The 24,817-nt window shown below is 40.8% G+C and overlaps 2 protein-coding genes across 6 annotated transcripts in view; both read right to left on the bottom strand.

Moving 5' to 3' along the window:
- The window catches only part of LOC149255945 (protein LPA3-like), a 133,981-nt gene that overhangs the window by 43,302 nt on the left and 65,862 nt on the right, over positions 1-24,817 (bottom strand). For all 3 annotated transcript variants that reach the window (XM_089460613.1, XM_089460614.1, XM_089460612.1), the window contains exons 3-5: positions 9,222-9,269; positions 9,046-9,085; positions 8,666-8,766 (exon numbers count right to left, since the gene is read on the bottom strand). In XM_089460613.1, coding sequence (XP_089316739.1) covers positions 8,666-8,766; positions 9,046-9,085; positions 9,222-9,269 — 189 coding nt within the window. The remainder of the gene's footprint in view (positions 1-8,665; positions 8,767-9,045; positions 9,086-9,221; positions 9,270-24,817) is intronic.
- Positions 17,537-18,946, bottom strand: LOC149255946 (kinesin-like protein KIN-14U). Of its 3 annotated transcripts, none has more exons than XR_016266427.1 (2): positions 18,249-18,946; positions 17,537-18,111 (listed from the first exon to the last, which is right to left on the bottom strand). XR_016266427.1 is itself a non-coding variant. In XM_089457338.1 (2 exons), exons 1-2 carry the CDS (start codon positions 18,551-18,553, stop codon positions 17,853-17,855), a joined length of 408 nt encoding a protein of 135 aa, XP_089313464.1. In that variant the 5' UTR covers positions 18,554-18,946; the 3' UTR covers positions 17,537-17,852. The 3 variants fall into 3 exon arrangements, 1 of the variants encoding a protein (XP_089313464.1); XR_016266428.1 differs by having other exon boundaries at positions 17,537-18,161; positions 18,405-18,946; XM_089457338.1 differs by having other exon boundaries at positions 18,405-18,946.

The following is a 24,817-nucleotide window of genomic DNA, read 5'->3' as shown; positions in this document are numbered from 1 at the left end:
TTCAACAAATGAACCTGATGATTTTTCAAGAAGAATAAATTAGATTATTGAACTTAATGAAAACAGAGATGAAGTTCAATACAAATTGAATAAATATCAGAATAAGATGAAGACCCTGTTTGACAGAAGAGCCAGGGAGAGGGACTTTAAGGAAGGTGATCTAGTTCTAAGATGGGATGCCAGGAGAGAAGAGAAAGGAAAGCATGGCAAATTTGACAATCTATGGTTTGGACCTTTAGCAATTGCTGAAGTGAAGGGTAACAACACTTTTGTGCTGCAGAATCTTGAGGGGCTATATTCCACTTATCCTGTAAATGGAAGGTTTCTCAAACATTACATTCAGTACTAAGTTGAAATAGTTCTCATTGTAGATACTCTAGTTTTCTTTTACTTTTCAAGATGTCAGTGTGATTTTCTTACAGCAAGGACTTCATAGCCGAAGGAGAAGGCACATGGAACTGCAAGTTCTCTGCATTCTACAAGAGAAAGCAGTCCCCGGTTAGAGCCAATGTTGTAGCATTTTTTGGTTTTGATAAGATAGAATATTTGAAAAAAATGTTAAGTTAGGATATGGGCATAATAATAGTGAATAAAATGTTTTTAAAGAAAATATCTTCATGATGATGTCCATATCACAGAAAATGTTAGGTTAGATGTCCTAAAAAATGAAGACAAAAAGAAAATGTTAGGTTAGAAAACAAATGCCACTACTATTGTTTCAGCAAAATAATGGTTGTGTGCAGCTCGTTTTAAATGCCACAACCCATGATAGTCAAATAGTTTAATCTTGATTGCTTCATGCTTTAAATTTGATGTTATAGTTAGTGAATAAAGATCTGGACAGACTGTTTAATCTTGGCAGATCAGTAGTTAGGTAGAGAATAATAAGGTGCTCATCAGTTTAATCTGAGCCCTTGGAGGTTATAAGGGTAGATTTAGATAGTTTGCTTTTGTATAATAAGAAGAAAGGAAAAGGGTTTGCTAGCTTAAATGCACCCATTAAGTGAAGAAAAATGATAGGATAAGCAAAGGGTAAGTACAGAAAGGTTGCATAAGTTTGATTATTCAATGGACTAAATATACATTTATCATGTTTCACCATATGTTTCTATGTCCACGATGCAATTACACGAAGCAAATGAAGGTCTATTAAATCAATTAATTAACTTCCCATTCATCTCCATTCATCCCTATATTCACTAATTTCCCCTTCCTACCTTCATACATTCAAATTCATTCATTTTTCATAAAAAACCCTTTTCCTAAGGTCAAAACCCTTTTTTACCTAGGAAAAGTGAAAATCCCATGTAAAATCCCTTTTTACCATGTAAAATCTCTTTTACCATGTAAAATCCCTTTTTACTCGAAAAACCCACAAAAAGGTGTTTTACCCTAAGTATTATGTATATATGAAAAGCAAATAAACCATGAAAAGACATTATACTTAGTCTATTTTCCCTTTTCCGCCTAATTTCCCTTTTCCGCCTATATTTTCCCTTTTCCGCCTAATTTCCCTTTTCCGCCTATATTTCCTCTTTTCACGTATATTTTCCCTTTCCGCTCATATTTTCATATTAACTCTAACTTATAGTATTAAACGCCTAAATTCCCCTTTCCCGTATATTATTAACTTCTTTATTAAATATCCTGAAACCCTTAGTTTTATAATAAAACTATGTATTTTCATATCGCATCGCAATATTGGCGGATCGCAACCTTTCAACATGCATCCACTTTTCCCGATTGCGATACGCGATCAACGATGGGTCTGGACCCAACCAAATATATATTATAACTCATTGCCATATCGCATCCGCCTTTATCGCAAGTCCCGGCTAAAGCACATACCTTCCGCCATTGCGATCTCCAATTGCGATGGGAACTCGGACCCGATCACATATCATCCATGGTTTATTTCTATATCATTTCTGGCCCCTATCGCATTCTTTTGCAATGGGCCATCCTTTGCTAAACTCCGATTTCGATATGCGATATTAGCCCGGACCCGATATCATTATCCGCCCAAGTTCATAAAATTTCAAATCCTCCATATGTGTTTTGCAAAGATTTTCTTTGTTAAATCATTTTTATGATTTTAACGAAGAAATAACTAAACCTCCATTTTAACCGCTAATCTAGGTTTTAAGCCATAATAAAGCCATTGTCGCCATAATTAGTCATTGGGACCCTCTGTACTACTCCTTCACTCCACCACCGTCCGATCTAAGGCCTTCAGATCCAACGGCCCTCAACGATTTCGGGTTGGCTCTCTATATGGGCATTACCCACCCAAAAAGCGGTATTCCACTGTCCTCCATTGCTACGTGTCAGGTTTTAAACCATATCGGGTGAACCCTTCCCAAAACCGCCCACGCATTATAAGCAGTGCAATGAAAACCGCCTCCCGCATAACGACAAAATAGCCACTGTTCACTATCGTGCCATATTTCAAAAGAAAGTTGTTTTTCCGTTTAAAGGCAAAAATCACCATTTTTCCTTTGTTTTGCCTGTTTTCACAGTGAAGCCTGCATAAGCCTCTGCGACCACTAAAACCATCATTTTACCTTCCGATATGCTCTGGACTCCTTCCAATAGCCTTTCAAGCTCAAATAAAGCCATTGAAGACCTTCTCTGTCACCTATATTTTTCTTAACAATTTTTGTGTTTTGTAGGTAAAAACCTATGTTTCAGGCTTACAAAGAAAAAGCCTGTACACAGTTTGGAGATAAATAGGCAGATCATATCAAATTACTTTACCATGTGACACAAATTTAAAAGGATTTACTGTTGAAAAACACAGTAAAAACCAGAAATGCATAGTAAAGGTAAAAGAAACAGTAAAGGTTACTCAGCAGGATTAAAGGAGATTTACAGAGTTTAAAGAGTATTAGATGAAAGATTAAATGAAGGAATCAACCAGCATGAAGGATACAAACAATAAAGCAGCTTAAAAGGCAAAATATCAGACAACAAATCTAACACAACCTGAATAAAAGGGACAGCAAGAAGCAGTTCAATAGCTGCCCCTATCTTCTCTCATGAAGATCTTTTCCTTTCCTAGAATAAATCTTAAACAGTTTTAGGATATTTTCTTAGTTTTATTATTGTATAAATAACTCTCTTTTTGAGATGTTATAGGTTCGGAGTTCAAGATTCATTGTTCATTGCTTGTTAAGTCTTTACTGTTAATTCTACTTTGAACCTGGAAGCCACCTTTGAAGGAAGCTTTTCTAGACACTTGATGTACTCAGTCTTTTTAGAACCTTAATACAAAGCAGAGGATTCTGAATCTGGTTTTACACAGTTTGTGTTATCTTGTAAGTTTTTCTAGTTATCAATCATTAAGTCTTTCTTCATATGCTTATGACTTATAGAGATATCTAGGTAGGAAGAATTGTGTCTCAATTTATTCCTATAAGCTCCTGAAGTGATCATCTTTCAAGAGAATGGATTAATGAACTGTTTGTTTAGCTAGTCCCCTCTAATCAGTAAATCATCAGCGTCTTGTATAAGCTTAAGTATACTGCCTTGAACCTTTGGAAAGTAGTTTAGAAGGTTTTCCAACTTACGATTGTTTTGTTTTACAGTCTGGAAACTGTGATAATCATATTTTTCGCTGTCTTCTACTCACCACTATATTTTATCTATATCACTGTGTAAAGCTTTATAGCAGCCCTGTGCTAAGATACTAATATAACCCAAATGATTAATTACTTCAATTCTACATCTGTCTTTGTTCATTGGTCTTCCAAAAAACTAACCAAAAACCCCAAAACAATTATTTTAGATGCTCTGGCATTGGTAGCTAACCTACTACCATCTCAGAGGTACAACACCTTGTTTGTAATAAGTTCGGCCATTATGCGAAGGAGTGTCCGAATGGCAGGGACACATCACTTGATGATGATGACAATCATTCCAGGGACATCTTCAATGATCGGAGGAATGACAGGTAATGCAGGTCATCAAGGAAACAACCGACTCTTCAAAGAAAGCAAGGAACCCCAGGTATGAAGAATCAAATGTTGTTTCTGATAAGATAAAGAAGCGTTATCTTGTATTGGCCCTCTCCTTCAGACTCTTTGGGAATCTGGCTTATTGATTGTAGTGCTTCAAAGCACTTCAACGGATAGAAGGGTGCTCTCTCTAATTTGGTAGAGATGGAAACAATCATGGGATTATACTTGGAGTCGATGCCACCTATCCCAGAAAGGGTGTAGGGAATGTTACCCCTCAAATGAATGAGGTTAACTCGATTCATTTATAAAATCTCTTTTATGTACCTAATCGCAAGAAGAACCTGGTGTCCATTTCGGCAATGGAAGTCAAAGGTTTCAAGGTGGCATTCATCGATGGAAAGGTACATGTTTGAAAATGGAATTTTCAAAGATGCTTTTGAGTTCAGGGTTGGCAGTTTATATCAAGTTGCAGGATGGTCCATTGGCGACCATGTTAGTCACATCTCATCTATAGCACCGAAGGTCTACTTATTATGGGGCCCTACCCGATGTGAGTCAGATGGTGACAGGAATGCTTGAATTCAAAAGGAGCATGAAGGTACATGTCTGAGATGTATCGAAGGAAAATCTTACAAGGGGACCATTCCCCTCATTTAGCAGGTCCACAGGTTTGGAACAACCCGAGGGATTTGAGATTCATGATCGGGAATCTCATGTATGCAGGGGGGAGAAAGCCCTCTATGGCTTGAACCAAAACACCCTAGGCATAGTATGAGAGGATTGATAGCTATCTGATGAAGCTGAGATTCACTAAGAGTGAAGTAGATCCAAAACTTTGCTTGAAGGTTGTGGATGATAGACCTCTCATATCGGCACCTTCTGAGGACGACCTCTTTCTGACAGGTGCAGGCCCTCTCATTTGCAGAAGTAAGAGGGAGTGGGATTCTGGATTTGGAATGGTGAACTGTAAGCCCGTGACTACCTCGATGGAGCTTAACTTTCAGAAGTTATGTGGTGGTGATGCTGGACCAGATTTGGGAAATGCCTATGAGTTTCATAAACTCATTTGCTTTGATGTTCTTGGTGAACTTCCATCCGGATATATGTTTTGCAGTTAGCATGTTGGGCTTATATTTGGTTGAGCCTCACTGGATTGGTGCCAAGAATCTTCTGAGATATCTTCGGGGCACAATCTCTCATAGATTGAGATACACTGCCGGAAATGTGAAGTTGCATGATTATTCGAACTCTGACAGAGCAGGAAGTGTGGAGGATCTCAAGAGCACTTCAGAGTGTTGATTCTCTTTGGTTCTGATCGATATCCTGGATGAGCAGGAAGTAGAAGACGGTTTCTTTGAGCACCACTGAGACCGAATACATAGCTACGAGTATGACCTCGTGAGAAGTTGCTTGGTTGTGGAAGCTCTTCAGTGAGTTGCTTGTACACATGATGGATACCACCGTGATCTTCTGTGTCAACCAGGGGGGGATTTGATTGTTGAGGAATCTCGTATTCTATGATTGCTCCAGCATATAGACATCAGATACTATCTTATCTGGGATATGGTACGTCGATGAGCGAGGAGGCTCCATTGCATTGAGATTGATGAACAAGTCGCAAACATCTTGTCAAAGCCCCAGGGAAAGGTCAAATTTGTGACTTTTTCGAACGCCTTGGAGTCGTTGAGAGACCCTCTTATGAGGATCCTGCATGATGCATGCATTGAGCTCTGGGAGCTCTGGGGGCTTGGGTACTTCTTGGAGCAACAAGCGACCATAGGACGATTCACCCTTCCCTAATGGCGCGCTACGTACAGGGTGAATGGCTCAGCCTTCCTCCTATGATACCCCGTGGCGACTTAGGGACAAGATGAGTGGTTCTCCTATCAAGGCATCCTACCCATGCGGTCTGGGACTCATGGGAAGTACCTCTCATTTGGCCAATAAGCAGGGAAATGGGGTTAGGGACCATAGTAGTACTATCGATGGATGCATTGTTGTATCTACCGTACTCCTTATGCTAGGATGACCTCCATTGATTTGGAATCAATATGAGTGGTTTGAGACACTCTCTTGTGATATTGATCTGGGATCAATGAAACTGACTTCGGGTCAATAAGAATGATACGACTCACTCTCTTGGAACTGATCTGGGATCAGTAAGAGTGGTATGACACACTATCTTCATATGGAACTGACTTCGGGTTAGTAAAGAATGGTATGAGACATTCTCGATCAATTCTTCTTCTTCATGGTTCAGCAAAGCTCAGCAAGGCAGAGCAGTGCAGGGCACTGATGGCAGAGATAGTACAGTCGGACAGATGGATCAGCGAATGAAGTTCTCCCTAGTTAAGAAGGAGTGTTAAAATTGGCAACTAGGGCCAAACTCCATGTGGGTCATCTTATTTATGCCAGCTGATCTTTTTCTTGGATCCCTCTCATCAAGAGGTGTAGGATTGATCTAAAGGTCATCTGATTCCGATAAGTATTCATGGAGTTATGAATTTATTTGTGTTATAAGACAATTCGTCAAGGTCGGCTAGCAACCAAATAACCCACACATGTGCTCAACATTTTAGTATAAAAGGAGATGACTTGAGAGTCATTTCACACACACTTCTCTCTTGATTTCTCTCCACTTGTCTTGGGTTTTAGTGTGAGAGAAATCTAGGAGGAAGTAGCCCTAAACGCAGGAGGAAAGGAGGCTAATCTAGCCGCAGTCCTAGCTCTAGCTTCTACGCATAACCTAGCTGCAGTCATGAAGAGATGCCCTAATTCTCCACGCCATCCCAAGGGTAACCTAGACGCAGTAAGGAAGAAGTCCTACGCATGACCTAGGTGTTGTCCTAAAGAGGTCATGGATAGCGTGAGAATTTAGGGACTGTTTGGAGGGTTTAGGGGTCCGAAGTGCAGGAAGGAGGGCCGAAGGACTGCTCTTGGAGGCTGAAGCAGAGAAAGGGAATTCTGGGTTGTTTGAGGGCCAAGTGGAGGGGAGGCAGACCCTAAACAGGCAGCCGCAGACCTGTGATAACTTGCTGTAGCAGGCCACAAGCATATTGGGCAGGCTGAGGTTGTTAAAGCGGGCTAGATTGCCCAGAACCACAGCAAGAAGGGTCAGCCTCCTAACAAAGGGCAACCACACTCCTTAACAGCAGATATGGGCAGAATTGAAGGCTGAATATGGGACTGTAATGATGCCCTAACCAGGCCTACATGGCAGCATAGGAGTGGGCCTCGAACAGTGAGATGAAGAATGCATTTTGTGCTTCGTGTGTGTGCAGCAAAGGTCTGTGGTAGGCCACTCCAAAATAGGCCAGGTGGAAGTGTTAGGGGCTGCCATATGCTCACAGCAGCATGAGGAGGCAGCCATCTACCTTGACTAGTCATTAAGGTAGTTTAAGATATGTTGGGTTGCTGTAGCAATGGGACAGCAGCAAACATGGTGCTGCAAACACAAATGGGACAACAAGCAATCATAGGAGCAGCAGTCACTTACAGTGGGACAGCTAGGCAATGGTGCTTGTTGGAACAAGGTAAATAGGACAGCTAGGTAATGGTGCTTGGTGCTGCAAGCAATCATAGGAACAGCAATCACTAACAGTGGGACAACAATGCTAGTAGTGAGACAGCATGGTGCAGCAATACCACATCGGACAGCAGTGACAAGCATGGTGTAACAATGGCACATGGGACAACAGGTACATGCTGCAGCTAGGTGCAGCAATAATACTTGGGACAGCAATGATACTTGCTGCAGCAAGTACATGGTACAGTCATGATTGGTGAAGCATGATGATGAGGAGCAGCACAACGATAGGTGTAGCAAGGCGATGGAGTCACTTTGGAGAATCAGTTGAAGCAGCTTGTCTTCAACTGAGTTCAGTTACCTCATGTATCATCTTGTTAGAGATGATCTATGCTCTTATTTAGATAAGTCAAAGTGTTGACTTCTGTTGTAAATGTACTATCTCTCTCTCTCTGCTGAACTATTGAAGAACATATAAGAAGAATTGATCAAGGGTTTCCCCACATTGGGGTTCGTCTCTGGCTTGTCTTCTGTGATCTATGTTTATGTTCTATCTGCAATTTACTTTAATGCTGATGTGATTGCTAATCTGAAAAAGATATTGAGCTGACTGTGAAAATTGAAATAAATTGCTTTAAGCATAGAACATACCTAAAATTAACAGAAAAGAAACTAACTAGTGAAAATTGGCATATGGGAAATGCTTATATAAGAGGTTCTAAATTATCACAATCATCAGGTGATGTCAATTTTCATGCCTGAGTGGCTTTGAGACTTTTCATTACCGCAAAAAGCCACATATTTAGATTTGAGGCAATTTGAAATTTGGAACTAACAACTCTAGTTTTCCCATTGATCTGAAATATAAACCATGCATAATGTTCCCTACCTTCTACAACTTTAATGTAAATGAAACCAAAATCCAGGATAGAACACAAACAAACAAGTTACCATAAAAAAGGGAAGTTCAATTAGACAGTGGAACCCATAAGAAGGTAGAAAAACCTGGATAAAATTGTAGGTAGATGTAAGAGACAAGTACAGTTTGCACTATGCTCCCTGCGTGATAATCATGAGGCCCTTGCTTTGTTGAAGAGATGAAATCACTGACATGTGATTTTAACTAACTTGAACATAAATGAAGTTACCAAATAGAAAACACAGTGAAGCAGGAACATACTATCCGTGTGCGTGTGGCTTCTTCTGGTTTCAAGAAACGTCTACAGAATTCTCGAATCAGTGTCATGCTAGAATTCATCTCTATCCCTCCTTCATCATCACCTGAAGATCTTCATGCATGAAATCTGTCAGCACTTGCTCTGTAATGGTGCCGATTATCAAATTTACATTGTAATGTATGAGAAGATAGCATTTATAGTTGCAAGGACAATTGACAGGACTCCCTTCTTTCCTACTCACTTTTATCTGTCTCAACTCTCTGTGTGCAAAATGGGTGGAATGAAAATAACAGATGCTGCATGATTTTTATACATAAATACATATAAAGAACAAATGATCTAATGGAGCAAGTTAAAAGAGTGAGGCAAATGAATTCTACACCTGAAACAGAATCGAGCCCAGCTGTTGGAAATTCGATCTCCTGGTATACATGCAACATATGGTTAGAATATAGTGTCATTGTATGTCCTCGGATGATGCCAGAGCCCAGAATGATAATAATAATTGACATAACCTTGATGACTTCTGAAATTATAGAGATCGATGAAATTACTTACCAGCAAATGCTTTGAATCCATCAATGCTGACTGTGTAGCCACTTTTACCTGTGAATATTTTTCTTTTGTGAAAAAACAACTTAAGAAAGGTTGAAATACATGAATATCATTATGTTTGAACTCTGACAAGAACCTACAAAAACTCAATTCAATATGCTCCATGTCATAATGATCTCAAATGTGAGTGTTTTTAAGATATCAGACAGACCTACTAACAAAATAAAGTGTTAACCCCACATTTCTGTTCTTCATATCTTGTAATCATAGTGACTTGTACATGTGGTTACGGAATTATTACTATGTGGCGATGATGTACTTCATCACTTTATGAGTGAGGCATGAGTTAAGTCATGAGAATATCACATCATGAAGACAATAGGAAGCCCTTGTTAGGATTCCCTGATTAACTTGGTGAATGGTTGTGTTACCTAATTATCCCGTACACAAGACCTCTATGCATAAAGAAATCCTATCTTGAATTGAGTTATCATCGTCAACGGAGGTCACATGATTGTATGCTGTGAACCATACCTCCCATCTTGATTGATGATGGGTATATATGTGAACATAAGAGTGTGAGTTGGAATAAGAGCTTCAATGACGATTTCCATTTTCTTGTGAATAATGTTGTGATTGTTCTTTCTCTTCTTTATTTAAGTCTGAATACATACTATGTCTTGATCCACTTTGCCTTATTGTCAGTTCCAAACATGTAAATCTAGGTGGATGGACTCAACATTTGGTATCATTTTCAGGTTTGGATACTGACATTTGGGAGACTTCCAATATGATCATTGACAACACTTGGAGATGGGTAGATAAGGTATTTTTATTAATGTCCTACAAATGACCACATATAGGTCAATGAGATGGCTAAGTACATCAATGTCATTACAAAGAGGGAGTGCAAAAGCTACTTCCATAGAAGTAAGATAAAGCACATCTAACCTGTCAGACCTAAGATCTAGAATCAAGAATGAAAGAGAAAAATACAAAGCTGTATTGCAGCCATAAAAATGCTAGCATCATTTAGAACCAAACCTTGGGAAGAGGAATGTCTCATGTGGGTGTACTCAAAAGGGAGCCTCAATGACCCCTGATGCCATCGCTCGAGCATAAGGGGAGGAGGGACAACTTCCTTCCGATGAGCTAATAATCTTAGTACATAAATTTCTCCTAACATCTGAGGATGCGGAGAAGATACTCTAGATAGATCAGTAACTAGAGGCCCTAGAAGAGCTAGGTTGTGGCATGTCTTGTTGTCTAGACAATCCAACCATAGTTATGAAAGATGGCTACTTTAGATTGGAATTGGCCAATTTGAATGAGTCCAAACCTTTCAGCACTTGAACCAATAGTTGAATTGGACTAGAGCACTGAATCGGTTTAGCTTTTTGACAACCATTTCATTCAATTCACAATTGATTCAGAATAGTAGGGTCATTAGTGGTTTTCTGGGGGCAAAAATATGAAAAATAAGGGATAAAACAAAAGAAAAGAAAAAAAATCCTCTCCCTCCATTCCAAACCCTAAAACAATCAAAAATTACATATTTGGTGTCTAATGGTTTGGATTTACATCGATATATATATATATATATATATATATATATATAGATAATAGGGTCACTAGTGGTTTTGTGGGGGCAAAAAAATGAAAAATAAGGGATAAAACAAAAGGAAAAGAAATCCTCCATAACCTTCCAAACATTAAAACAACCATAGTTTTAAAAACTGGAACCAGTGATCGGACCAGTCCACCTAATAAATGGGTTTCAAATTGGAACTGGTCAAACCAAGATTGGTCAGATCTCAATGAATCGATTTTTAAAAAAATACATGAAATAATTAATTTCTAATGAAAAAAACTATTTTTAAGATTTAAAACCATGATTCCAAACCAATAGAGGCAAAATATGCAAAGTTTGCTCATCTATATACCATGTAAAGGTGAATATATCAAAATGGCACAGAGAGTAATACATATCATCGACAAAATACATAAGCAACGAGGCTCTAAATGGCCTATAAAATCCAAAAACAATGCTACAAGCTATGGGGCCATTGGCCTACTACAAGACTACAAGTCTATTAGTACATATCAGTGACCAACATGATCATTCCTAATCATGATCAAATTCATCACCACTACTAAATACAGGATCATCAATAGGAGCTACATAAACATCATCTGGATCAGAGTCTAAGGATGCCTCAGCCTCATCTACAACCTCAGTAGTAGCAATGCCAGCAATAACAATAGAAGTGGACCTAATGGAAGCATGAGTTCATCGAGTTGCACGACTAGTGCCTTCCATTGGTTGCTTGCCTTTGCTTGATGTGGCGACTAATTCTAGTTTCGATGGCGCTACCAAATATACTTCATGCCCCCTTAACACCATGTCAATATCAAAATCAGCCTCAAACTCAGGATCTTCAGTCTCCTCTGCTGAAATTTCTAAGTCTAACCTGTTACGAATTTTCTTGCACTATCTGGTTTCTTTCACCTACTTGTTTAATTACTGAACAAGTTATTTAACCATATAAATACTGAAATAAATACAAATTCAGTCTCAACCATCTACAAAACATCGACTGAAAGAATAGACAAACACACAAGGGACATTGTTACTTTTGGACAATCGTCCCCGGAAAAACCCAACTTGGAAAAGCGGTGCAGCAGTTCTCAGGATTTTATTATTAAGCATCTTTTCTTGAGTACAACTAGGGGCCAAACTAGCTCACCCGACAAAGAAATCAATATGGCAATAATACCTCTCTTCAGAAGCAGATATTCGTTAATTCTGTTCCACAAAACTCTCTCCAACGCCTCTCTGAGGCTTTGCGTCAACCCTCCTGGCCTCTGCGTTAGCCTAGAACCCTCTACATCAGCCTCCTGAAGCATTGTGCAACCTCCCTGGCCCTTTGTGTCACCCACACAGGCCCTCTAGCCCTCTATGCAGTCACTCTAACCCTCTGCATGGCTCTTGTTGGCCCTGCGTCTGCCACTCTGCCTCTGCGCTGGTCTTCCGACACTATCTCTGCCTCTCAACTATGCACTCACTACCCCTCGTTGAAACTCTGGTCACTGGTTCGATTTCTCTCAAGAAACCCCGCTCCAAAAAAATTGAACTGACAGATCAACTTGGTGTATCTCCAACTGACCCTCAAGCCTCCTCTTATACTTTTCTGTTGAGTCTTCAACGGCCGAGATTAAATATCTAATCAACAGCTAAGATTAGATTTGGCTTGATCCATGTCATTTAGAACCTTCTAACCCAGTTTTATATTAATAGCCATTAATATTTTTATTTTCCTAAGTTTAGACTTAGGAACCCATTAAAAATATTAATTATTTTAATATCTCTCTCACTGGGTAGAATTTTCCCAAACCATTTATGAGCCTTGGAGATCTCATGAGCTTTAGCCTCTCCACCAATTTTTATGGGCAGAGCACATCTGATGCCACCCCAAATCAACACTCCCTCTTAGCGAGGAATGTGCTCTAGTAATGCTCCACCAGTGAACATCACTCTCATCATCCGACACAGGTACCAGTGTTGATGCTTGGCCTACTGCCCAACATCCTTTGCATTGTTGCATCCTGTACTGCTGCCCATGGCTCTACCACTGCCACTACTACATTTGTACGGCAGCTCCCTCTGCATCCGTGTTGCTGCTGGTCCTTTCTCCCAACACTGCATCTGCACTGCAACCCTCTCTCGTCATGTTGCATCGTGCTACCTATAGCACTACCACTACTACTGCTACACTACAACTCAGTGATGGAGACGATGGTAACTGATCTACCCAACTACTGACATCCTTGTCAGGCTAGAAACCATCCTGATGCTGAAGCTCTCTCTGTTGTTATCCTGTGCTCCCTCTGTTGCCTCTGCCCTGCTGCACCAACTTTGTGCATCTCGCACCGCTGCAAACCCCTTTATGCCTTCCTGCACTGCTGCAACTTCCTATGTGCCTCTCGCACTACTACAACTCCCACTGCATTGCTCCAGATCCATGCACCCTAGCACTCTTTGTCGCTCCATCCGTATTCGCTTCTACCTACATCCACCATCCTGCTACTGTCACTTCGGGGCTCCCATAGCCGGATATGATCCAAGAGTTTGGGTACCTCAAGGATCTTGCCCCACATCTCCTGTAGTCTTCCTGACTACAGCTCAATGTCTCCCCACCTCTTCTCTAGAGGTACATGAGCACTCATGGCATAGTCTTGATCCGTCTCGACTTCTTTCTCCACCATTTCAACTACTCTTCTGGACTCCCTCTGAGTCTCGATTTCCCTCTTGGAAATCCTCTCCTGGACTCCGTCTGAGTCTCAATTTCCCTCTGGAAATCCTCCTACCAACTATCGAACAACTCCTCTCCGATCCTCTTTGCACCTGCAACACAGGCCTGGATTTCTTGGCTAGAAATCCCTCAAGGCAACAACTCCCTCTACCTTGGTTCTGTCCCGTTAGGTACTGTTCTGCTTCGACAACAATAGCACCCCACTAGCTTCCTAATCCACAATCTGCCCACAGCTCCCTAAGCCCCAACAGCTGAAGAAATTGAGGCTCTTAGCTCCGCGCAATCCCGGCAAGGCTGAATCACTCCTCTAGCCAACTGTGTCAAGCCTACCTAGCTGAGTAGGATGACATGGCCCTTCGTGAGCCTCTTTTTCCTCTCTCTACTTCTGCGCTAACCCTTTCTCTGGCTCAGAATGATGATGCAGGCCCTCTACATCACTCCTTCTCTGCTGCTTTCTGCTTAGGAACAACTTCTGTCTCTCAGGACAGCAATTTCTGCAGCAAATTTTTCTGATTTTAGCTAGTGTCTTCAGTTTTCCTACTTGTTTAATTACCGAACAAGTTATTTAACCATATATATACTGAAATAAACATAAATGCAGTCTCAACCATCTACAGATCATCAACTGAAAGAATAGACAAACACACAAGGGACACCGTTATTTTTGGATAATTGTCCCCGGAAAAACCCAACTCGGCAAAACCGGTGCAGCAGTTCTGAGGGTTTTATTATTAAGCAACTTTTCTTGAGTACAACTGGGTGCCAAACTAGCTCACTCGATAGAGAAATCAATCTGGCAGTGATACCTCTCTTCAAAAGTAGATATTCGGCAAGTCTGCTCCACGAAACTCTCTCCAACGCCTCTCTGAGGCTTTGCGTCAGCCATCCTGGCCTCTGTGTCAGCCTAGAACCCTCTACGTCAGCCTCCTGAGGCGCTACGCAGCCTCCCTGGCCCTCTGCATCACCCATGCAGGCCCTCTAGCCTGTTGAAATTTCTAAGTCTATCTTTTAGAAATTTAATCTGTATTCTTTTGGTTTATTTCTTCTACTTGTTAATTCCTAACAAGTTATTTAAAACATATAAATAACGAAATAAACACGATACATTTTCAACATCTACAGATCATCAACTGAAAGAAAACAAACGCACAAGTGACACTGTTATTTTTGGAAAAATGTCCCCGGAAAAACCCAATGCAGGAAAACCGGTGCAGCTATTCTGAGGTTTTATTATTATGCAGTGTTTCCTCAAGTACAATTGGGTGCCAAATTGGCTCACCTGTCAGAGAAAAATAACCGGCAACAATGGCTCTCTATTTGGAAACAAGTATTCAAAAAACCTGTCCCACGAAACCCTCTCTAGCAACTCTGAAACTCTGCGATGGCCCTTTTGGCCTTTGCGTCAGCCCTCTGAGGCACTGCACAACCTCTGGGACCCTTTGCGTCACTCCAACTGCTCGCTGCATGGATGACGCAGTCCCTTTGGCCTCTGCGCTATCTCTGTTGGGCTCTGCGTGGCCTGCTCTAGTTGCTGCTTCTCGCTCTCTGCCTCTGCGATGGTCTCTCGGCACTGTCTCTACCTCTCTATCTAGTACTCACTGCCCCTCGCTGTTGATCACTGATTCGACTTCACTTAGCAACCTTGCTCTAGAAAATCGAATGACTGATCACTCTGGTGTATTCTCCAACTGACCCTCAAGCCTCCTCTTATACTTTTCTCGTTGGTCCTTCAACAACTGAGATTAAATCTTTAAACAACGGCTAAGATTAGATTTGGCTTGATCCATGACTTTTGGAACCTTCTAACCCAGTTTTATATTAATACCCATTAATATTTTATTTTTCCTAAGTTTAGACATAGGAACTCCATTAAAAATATTAATTATTTTAATATCTCCCAAACCGGGTACAATCTTCCCAAACCATTTCTGGGTCTTGGAGATCTCATGCGCTTTAGCCTCTCCACCAATTTTCATGGCTAGAGAACATCCGATGCTACCCAAAATCAACACTCCCTCTTAGCGAGGATTGTGCTCTAGTAATACTCCTTACTAAGCATCACTCTAATTATCTGGCACCGGTACCTGTGTTGATGCTAGGCCTCCCCGCCCAACATCCTCTGCACTGTGGCATCTTATATTACTGCCCATGGCTCTGCCACTACCACTGCTGCATCCGTACGACGGCTCCCTCTGCATCCGCGCTGCAGCTGGTCCTTTCTCCCAACACTGCAACCCCCTCTCATCATGCTACTGCATTGCAACTCAGTTACTGAGAAGTAAGTAACTGATCCACCCAACTCCTGACATCCCTATCAGGCTAGAAACACTCCCAATGCTGAAGTTCCCTCTACCGCTAACAAGTGCTCCCTCTACTAACCTCTATGATGTTGCAACAACCCCCTGCATCTCGCACCGTTGCACACCTCTTTGTTCCATCTTTCACTGGTGCAACACTCTCCGTGCCTCTCGCATTGTTGCAATCTACTAGCCTCGCGTTGTCCGGGGACTCCTGCACTATAACACTCTCTGCCGCTTCATCCGAATCCATATCTACCGACATCTGCCAGTCCTGCTACTCTCTATTTGGGGTTCCCGTAGCAAGCTATAATCCAAGAGGTTGGGTACCTCAAGGCTTCTGCCCCTCATCGCATGTAGTCCTCCTGACTAGAACTCGATATCTCCCCACATCTTCTCTAGAGGTACATGAACACTCATAGCAGAATCGTCATCCTCCTCGACTTCTTTCTCCACCTACGCTGGCGCTGCCTTAGAGTCAGACGCCTCTCCCCTATTCTTCTCCCTCGGACACTGGTTCGCATAATTACCCAGTTCCCCACAGTGGAAGCACTTGACCTTGGAGAGGTCCTTCTTCTTCCTCTTCCCCTGCTTTCCCGCAGATGCCAGAGCTGCATCCTCTTCCTCTTCCTTCTTGATCCGGACTCCTTTGCTGCTACTTCTCGCCTTGCTCAACCGCTTGATCTCCTCTTGACGAAGAGTCGCCCACAATTCTTCCCAATCTGGAAGATCTGCCCTGCACAATATGCTCTGGACAAATGTCTCCCACTCCTCAGAGATTGCATTAAGTGTGGTCCTTACCATCATCTCCTCATCCAGCGTGGCCCCTATGGAAGTCAGTTGGTCCCAGATCTCCTTTAACTGACTGAGGAAGAGATCTATCTACTCCCCCTTCAACATCTGGTATGACCGCAGCTGATTCTCAAGTAACATCTTCCTCTGCATGGAAGTATGTTGGTACAATGTATTCAAGGTGTCCCACATTTCCTTCATCGTCTCCTTCTCAGCAATATGTTGGACCACATGATCCTTGACCCCATCAAGGATGATGCATTTTGCTTTGGCCATTGCCTCCTCATACTTCTCATTAGCTGTCAGGTCAACTGGGATAGCTATTGTTCTCAAGGCGAAGCCCTTGATGCGATGTCTATCTAGAATGGACAGGATCCTGGCCTTCCAGACCACAAAGTTGGATGCCCCATCCAGCCTGTCTTGATCCCTCAGCCCATTCACGACCATCTCTCTACTCTTCTGTCAACTCCTCCGAGTCTCTCTACTTCCCGCCTAGAGGTTCTTTGCTAGACTCCCTCTGAGTCTCGATTTCCCTTCTGGAAATCCTCCTGCCAAACGTCAAGTTGCACCTCTTAGATCTTTTGTGCACCTGCAACACTGATCTAGATTCCTTGGCTAGAAATCCGCCTCAGTAGCAACTCCCTCTACCTTGGTTTTGCCCCGTTAGGTACTGTTCTGACCACAGTACCCCACCAGCTTCGCTCCCGCAAACTGCCCACAGCTTCCTATGCCCCAGCCATTGTTTTACAACCAGGCCGAGTTGACTCGGAAACGGCCTGGTCAAACCGAGCCGATAAAAAAAATTACGACCAGGCCAAGTAACCGGCTAGGTTCGCCGAGTCAACTATGACTCGGCCTAGTCATCCAATGACCAGGCCGAGTCATAGTTGACTCGGTCAACCAGGCCGAGTACGTATTGACCAGGCCTAGTCATTGGAAAACGGCTGGGCAGCGTAAAAAATAAATTTTATTCACTTTTTTTTGGATTTGTGGTGTGAAATTAATCTGTTTGGATGTCTGTAATTTTATTATGAAGTACACAATGCATAAAGTATGCCATGAACCATTGCAAAACTATTTGTAATCAAGTTAATAAGAAGGCGCCTTGCTTATAAAAGGTAACCTCTCCCTCGTAATAGAATGGTGATATTCTTTTCAGAATCTTGTTGTTTATCTCTCTGATGTTTTCATTATGTCAGGTATGACTAATTTTTTTCAGATCTGCAAGTAGATCAAAGATCCTCTTCATACTTTCGAATCCAAAAGTCCAAGTACCTGTAAGATATGTGAGGCTGTTTTCCCTGCAATATACTGATAACATCTCCAAAGGCAGAAAGTGACAAGTTTATAGCTTTTGCTTCTTCCATAGTTTGGCCACTAGCCTGTGTCTTAAGAATTTGTTCGCTTCCACCTAAATTAACCATCCACAACTTACCTGTTATGGCGTATGTCTCATCAACTCTCAAACCCCTAGTGACAATCCTGATCAAGCTGAAAAGAGGAACAGCTTTCTTCAGGAAAAGCTTTCTAATATGCATTTTCTGAAAAACCAAATTTCCCAGTAAGCAAAATTATGCTGAAAGGTGTATTAACACATCTAACCTTTAGTGTTGTATCTAGATGTCTACCTGTAATACATATCTTCTTGCTTACAGAGACAAAAGGATGTCATGAATCCACTGGACTTGAGGTTTTTCATTCTTTAAGATTTTGCTGAGGACCTCAATCAGGAAAAAACAGAGCACAAAATTTAGTAAACCCCACTGCCACAGTGCAACTCTCACCTATGTGACCTGCTTGAAGCCTCATTGACATTGGTCCACACAGTAGATCTTGTCCATCTGCCAATAAGGTACCATAGAAATGCTTGTTTGAAATCCATCGCTACAGCTTCAATCAGATTTTTAATCTCCATACCACTTGGTGCATCCATTTGAATTAAAAGGCTATACCAATATTAGAAAGTTCTTCAATCTATTCAAATCTTTAAATCAAGCTCTGTGAGAGAATAGAAGCACATTTCAAAATCTTGATTTGAGAGGCAAATCAATCCCAACACTTAAATAACCAAAATTTTCCTTATGCAGAATATAAAATGGCATTATGTAATTACTACCACAATCCAGAATTACTATTGCAGCACCGCAAACATATTAATAAATCCATTTAGAAACATGGAAGACCTGGTAAAAACAAGCAAAATTTGTAAATATGAAGAGCATTTTAACACAGAAGAATTAAATAGAAACACATATCTATATATGTTTAGTTTTCAAGGTTAAAATGTGTATACTATAATCTAGAACCTGAATTAAAAGTGTTCGAACCAAAGTGTAAATACATAAGACCCTCCAGTATAAACCCCCCTAGTCAAGTTAAAAAGTTTGATCATATGTTGTCTTCCATCTATATTATAATGCTATGTGTTTGGAAACATGAATGAAAATCTTTAAAATTATGTTTAAAATATTTAAAATTATGTTTTTTTATAAAAAAAAAAAATATTTAATGTATTTTTTACAACGACCGAGTCATTGAAATCGACTAGGCCGAGTCATTACCGAATCCTGGTCGGAGTCGGAGTCGATCCTCGGCCTGGTCGGAGTCCTGGTCCTGGTTGTAAAACACTGGCCCCGGCAACTTAAGGATTGAGCCTCTAGGCTCTGCGCAATCCTAGCACTGAAAAAACAACTCCCTTAGCCAACTGCATCAACCCTCCTAGTCTCTGTGTGAGCTTCTCCCTGCCCACCTCAACCTCTGCGTTGGCCTCTCTCTGGGCCGGACTGATGACGCAGTCCCTCTGCATCAACCCTTCTTCTGTTGCTTCTGCAAGGATCAGCTTTTGTCATTCGAGACAGTTGATTCTGCTGCAAATGCTCTACTTAGTTGATGCCTTCAACTCTGCTTTGATCTGCAACCACGCTCTCATACCATATTGAAATTTCTAAGTCTATCTGTTAGAAATTTAATTTGTATTCTTCTAGTTTATTTCTTCTACTTGTTAATTCTGAACAAGTTATTTAAAACATATAAATAATGAAATAAACACAATACAATCTCAACATCTACAAATCATCACCTGAAAGAAAACAAACGCACACGTGACACCGTTATTTTTGGACAAATGTCCCCAAAAAAACCCAATGTGGGAAAATCGGTGCAACTATTCTAAGGGTTTATTATTATGTAGTATTTCCCTGAATACAACTGGGTACCAAACTGTCTCACCTGACAAAGAAAAATAACCGGCAGCAATACCTCTCTATTCAGAAACAAGTATTCAGAAAACCTATCCCACGAAACCCTCTCCAATAACTTTGAAGCTCTGCGCTGGCCCTTCTTGCCTCTGCATCAACCCAAAACCGCTCTGTGTCAACCCTCTGAGGCACTGCGCAGCCTCTGGGACCCTCTGTGTCACTCCAGCTGCTCTCTGCATGGATTACGCAGTCCCTCTGGCCTCTGCGCTCTCTGTTGGGCTCTGCGTGGCTTGCTCTAGCTGCTGCTTCTCACTCTCTATCTCTATGCTGGTCTCTGCCTCTCTGTCCAGTACTCACTATTCCTCGTCGCTGATCATTGATTTGACTTTGCTTAGCAACCCTGCTCTAGCAAATCGAATGACTGATCACTCTGGTGTATTCTCCAACTAACCCTCCTCTTATACTTTTCTCGTTGGTCCTTCAACGGCCGAGATTAAATCTCTAATCCACAGCTAAGATTAGATTTGGCTTGATCCATGACATTTGGAACCTTCTAATTCAGTTTTATATTAATACCCATTAATATTTTATTTTTCCTAAGTTTAGACTTAGGAACTCCATTAAAAATATTAATTATTTTAATATCTCCCAAACCAGGTACAATCTGCCCAAACCATTTCTGGGTCTTGAAGATCTCATGTATTTTAGCCTCTCCACCAATTTTCATGGCTAGAGCACATCCGATGCTACCCAAAATAAACATGGCCCTCTGCGTGGCTCCTACTAGCCCTGCATCTGCCTCTCTGCCTCTGCGCTGGTCTTCTGGCACTATCTTTGCCTCTCTACTATGCACTCACTGCCCCTCGATGCAACTCTGATCACTGGTTCGATTTCTTTTAGCAGACCCCGCTCCAGAAAAATCGAACTGACTTATCAATTTGGTGTATCTCCAATTAACCCTCAAGCCTCCTCTTATACTTTTTTTTGTTGAATCTTCAATGGCTGAGATTAAATCTCTAATCAAGTTAAGATTAGATTTGGCTTGATCCATGTCATTTAGAACCTTCTAACCCAGTTTTATATTAATACCCATTCATATTTTTATTTTCTTAAGTTTAGACTTAGGAACCCATTAAAAATATTAATTATTTAATATCTCTCTCACGGGTAGAATTTCCCCAAACCATTTCTGGGTCTTGGATATCTCATGCGCTTTAGCATCTCCGCCAATTTTTATGGCTAGAGCACATTCGATGCTACCCAAAATCAACATCCTCCACCCATTTAGATGTTGGATCAATATCATCCAACACAATGGGATCTAGATCAGGTCTTTTGTTCATCATTTGGTTGTGCCCTAGTCATAGGTTGTATTGCACGAAGACAAAATCATTTAACCATTTTTTGTTCCAAACGATTTCTCTTCTTCATGTGTATGTACTCAAAAACAGACCAATTTCCCTCACAACCTGAAGCACTGCAAGTTTGGTTGAGGACTCTAATTGCAAACTTTTGCAATTGAGGACATTGGCCGCCAAATGACTCCCACCAATGTGCTACAAAGAAAAAGACGTTAATTAGTAACTTAGTTCATTTCATTACTTTTTTACAAGTATTTACGAACAATTTGAATTGTAAATTTGTAAAAAATTGAACTTTAAAAGAAAAACAAATTGAAATTGCTTACATGGTTGATGCACATCTCTTGCCATCTTTTCCAAGTTTTTGCCAAAGGTATTGTTATGAATAAAATATATTAAATATAAATAATGATGATAATTGTAATAATTATTAGTTAATTAGTAATTAGTGTTGAAGAGGCATGTCTAAATGGGACATGACTTTCCATCAAAAGGCACCTGCCTAGTATATAAGCAGACCACTCACTCTTATTTGTATCATCATTCTCATTTATACATTTTAATATATATTCTTGTATCCTGAATGGAGATTTACATATTCCAAGACTTCTGGAGTATTTAACTTGAAGAACGAACTTTGTTCGTTCCAGCTACCTACTGCCATATTGAAAAGAGAAAGTTGTTTATGTATTTCCAATTGGTCTGCATGGCTAGGGACCATGCACTCCAAGCAATCATAAAATCCATCTCTGGCTTCCCCAACCTACAGATCTCCTAGTCGGGCTTTATAATGATACTTTGGGTTCAAAAAATACCCAGTTGCATGTATAGGATGATGGAGTTGATTGTTCCATTTGTTATCAATGATCTCCCATATATGCCCATATTTAGTTAACTTATCCTTGTAAGTTTCCCGTATCTACTCCTTTGCCTAATCCATAGGCACATAAATTTAGCCCATGGCCAATTTTTCCCCATCCACCATTTGTAACACATTAACAAGGGACTCAATAATTTTCACAAGCTCTGTAGCCCTTTTCCAAAAATAATTGTCAAAAACTTTATTTTTGGTGTGTTTGCCATATTGTCTATGAGCCCACCGAGATGAAGTCCAATCATCAGAGGAAAACATTTTCTACAATTTTTTTTTGTTGAGAATTGAGACATCGCAACGTGAGGAAGTGAGTTGCAAATCTCGTAATTGCAGGCCTATTAAGCTCTTTGCCCCCAGTATTTTTTCTCATTAGGATTAATACCCATGAGTGGTAGTAGATGTATTTTGTAATGCACTTGGCATGCTCTACAGTGTTTTTTACCCACTCCACTTTGCCTATGTCCTCAAGCATGAGGTCTATGCAATGTGCAGCACATGGTGTCCAAAATATGGTCTTATATTTGGACTCAATCATATTTCCAGCAAGAACATAGTTTGAGAAATTATCTGTCATGACCTGCACAACATTCTGCTCCCCCACCCCTTGAATCATCTCATCCGAAAACTCAAATAGAAGAGTTGCATCCTTCACCTTATCAGATGCATCAACTGATCTCACAAACATGGTTCCTTGAGGGAAAGAAACAAGGAAATTAATGATAGTGCGGTTCTTTCCATCAGTCCATCCATCTGACATGATTGAACAACCTGTTTTGAGCCATGACTCTTTATACTCAGCCAAATACTCATTAATGGAAGCAATCTCCTTTTGCAAAGAGCACCCCTCAAGTCATGCATGGTAGGGCCTTTGAAGCCCTTTCCTGTAGCTATAACAGAGTCCCACATAGCTTGGTAATAAGGTGAGCGAGCAGCATTAAATGGGATATTTGCATCATACCACCATCTAGCAATGTATTGAAAAGAAGATTATTTGCATTGTTTTTTCCAATGTTCATCCAAAGTGGGTTGATGACTTGGCTAGAAGGAAGTGGGATTAGCAGAGGTAGTGGTGGCAGAGGATGAGAAATAACTTTGGATGTTCGGCCTCTTTGTTCCTTTAGATTGTTAGCCTTGATGATAAGACCCAAGAGTAGGAGGAACATAGTGAAAGGGGTCATTGGTGGAAGGGAAATAAGAGGAGTCTTGAATCTCAAAATCATCATACCCACTCTCTTTCATGGCTTGTAAAATTTCCTTCTTTCTTGCAATTTCTTCTTGGATAGCCTTCTCCCTAGCCTTATTCTCCTAAAACTTCTCAAACTTGGCAAGGTATTCTACCCTAACAAGACCTATCACTTCCTATGGTGCATCACATGGCTTTACTTGGCCTCTTTTCCCAACCAAGTGTTGTTTCAACCTGAGAATACCCCTACCTCCAATAGATTTATTGAAAAATTTGCATATCATTTTTCCATCAATCACATCACAATGAGCCCATGCACTATCCTTGGCTTTTGGAGGCATGATGGCTAGAAATGTTTGAAATTTTCAAAGAAATTGGACATTAAAAAAAATTGCAGCTAAGAAAAATGGAAAACCTAAGATAAAATTGGGAAAAAAATGGACATATTTAGCCTACAAAATTTGATAGCAAAGAACTAGATATTTGATAACAATGTAGCATAGAACACATAAAAAAATTAAATACATGGACAACAGGGAAACACAGATTTTTTCAAGCGAAAATCCTTACCTGGAAATGAAAACTAGCTTCCTTAGCCTCCTCTTCAAGATGCGAAGTCTACTAACAGCGCCAAACTATCTCCAAAATAACTCCAATTCCAACTCCAAACCTCCAAGATGACTACCCCAGCAAACACCCAACACTCTCCAAGCTCCCAATGAAACTCACAAAAACTCCAAATGAGATGTGTGAGACAAAAGAGAGGGGAGACCTCTTTTCTTGGCTTCGAGGAGGTGTTTTTGGGGGGAAACAACCCTTAGTTTCCCTCCAAACCACCCTAGAAGCTGCAAAACAGCCTCCCAGTGGGTCCGCGACCGGCATGGCAATGAACCAGCCAGTTTACGACGGAATCAGCTAGTTTAGCCATAAACCGACTAGTTAGCCTCGGGTTTTGTGGAAAAAGGGAGAAATTGGCCCATAAACCCGATCTTTTGCCTATCCAGATGGGTTTGCAAGTGAACCAGCTAGTTTGACCAGTTTCTGGTTCAGACCGATCGATTTTTAAAACTATGATCCCAACTGCCAAATCGGCGCTCCAGATGAAAAGTTAGATCAGCCTTTAGAGACACCTTTTCGGACATGGAAACAACTATATATTGTCATCTATTCTCCACCATTTGGCAAAAAATTCAGATCTTATCTATGGAAGGGAAGTTAGACTGTTATATCTGTGGAATGCGAGCTACATGAGGACTAATATATTTGAAGTATGCGAGCTCTCTATAGCATTATATCTCTGAAGTATTCAAGCATGTATGAGGTAGTTCTAGAGCATCTCTGAGGCAGTTTGTACACCATCTCTAAGGAAGAAAGGAAATTTTTTGAGATACTTATGCAAAATTTCTTAGGCAAACAATGCGAAATTTCTGAGCATTATTAAAGATAGACATGTGGCATATCTTGGATAGACTTGTGATAGACTTCTTGTGGACTATTGAAGGCTATTGTTTCATGGAGGAATGACATTGCACTTGGGTTACTAGTTAGTTTGACTTGGATTTCTCTTGTTGACAAAGATTCT

Source organism: Pinus tabuliformis, chromosome 7 (assembly GCF_031772625.1).
Source record: "Pinus tabuliformis cultivar Carrire ecotype Pingquan chromosome 7, CPIR1, whole genome shotgun sequence".
Lineage (NCBI taxonomy): Eukaryota > Viridiplantae > Streptophyta > Pinopsida > Pinales > Pinaceae > Pinus > Pinus tabuliformis.
The sequence above is the reverse complement of the archived record's forward strand: the minus strand, read 5'-3'. Positions and strand labels throughout refer to the sequence as shown.

What these genes read in the sequence shown, in the direction of transcription:
- LOC149255946 (XM_089457338.1), bottom strand. Translation starts at nt 18,553, where the DNA reads ATGGATGCACCAAGTGGTATGGAGATTAAAAATCTGATTGAAGCTGTA. An exon ending in GCTTCAAGCAGGTCACATAG is followed by an intron (nt 18,112 to 18,404) that starts GTGAGAGTTGCA and finishes TCCTCTTTTCAG; the next exon opens with CTTGATCAGGATTGTCACTA.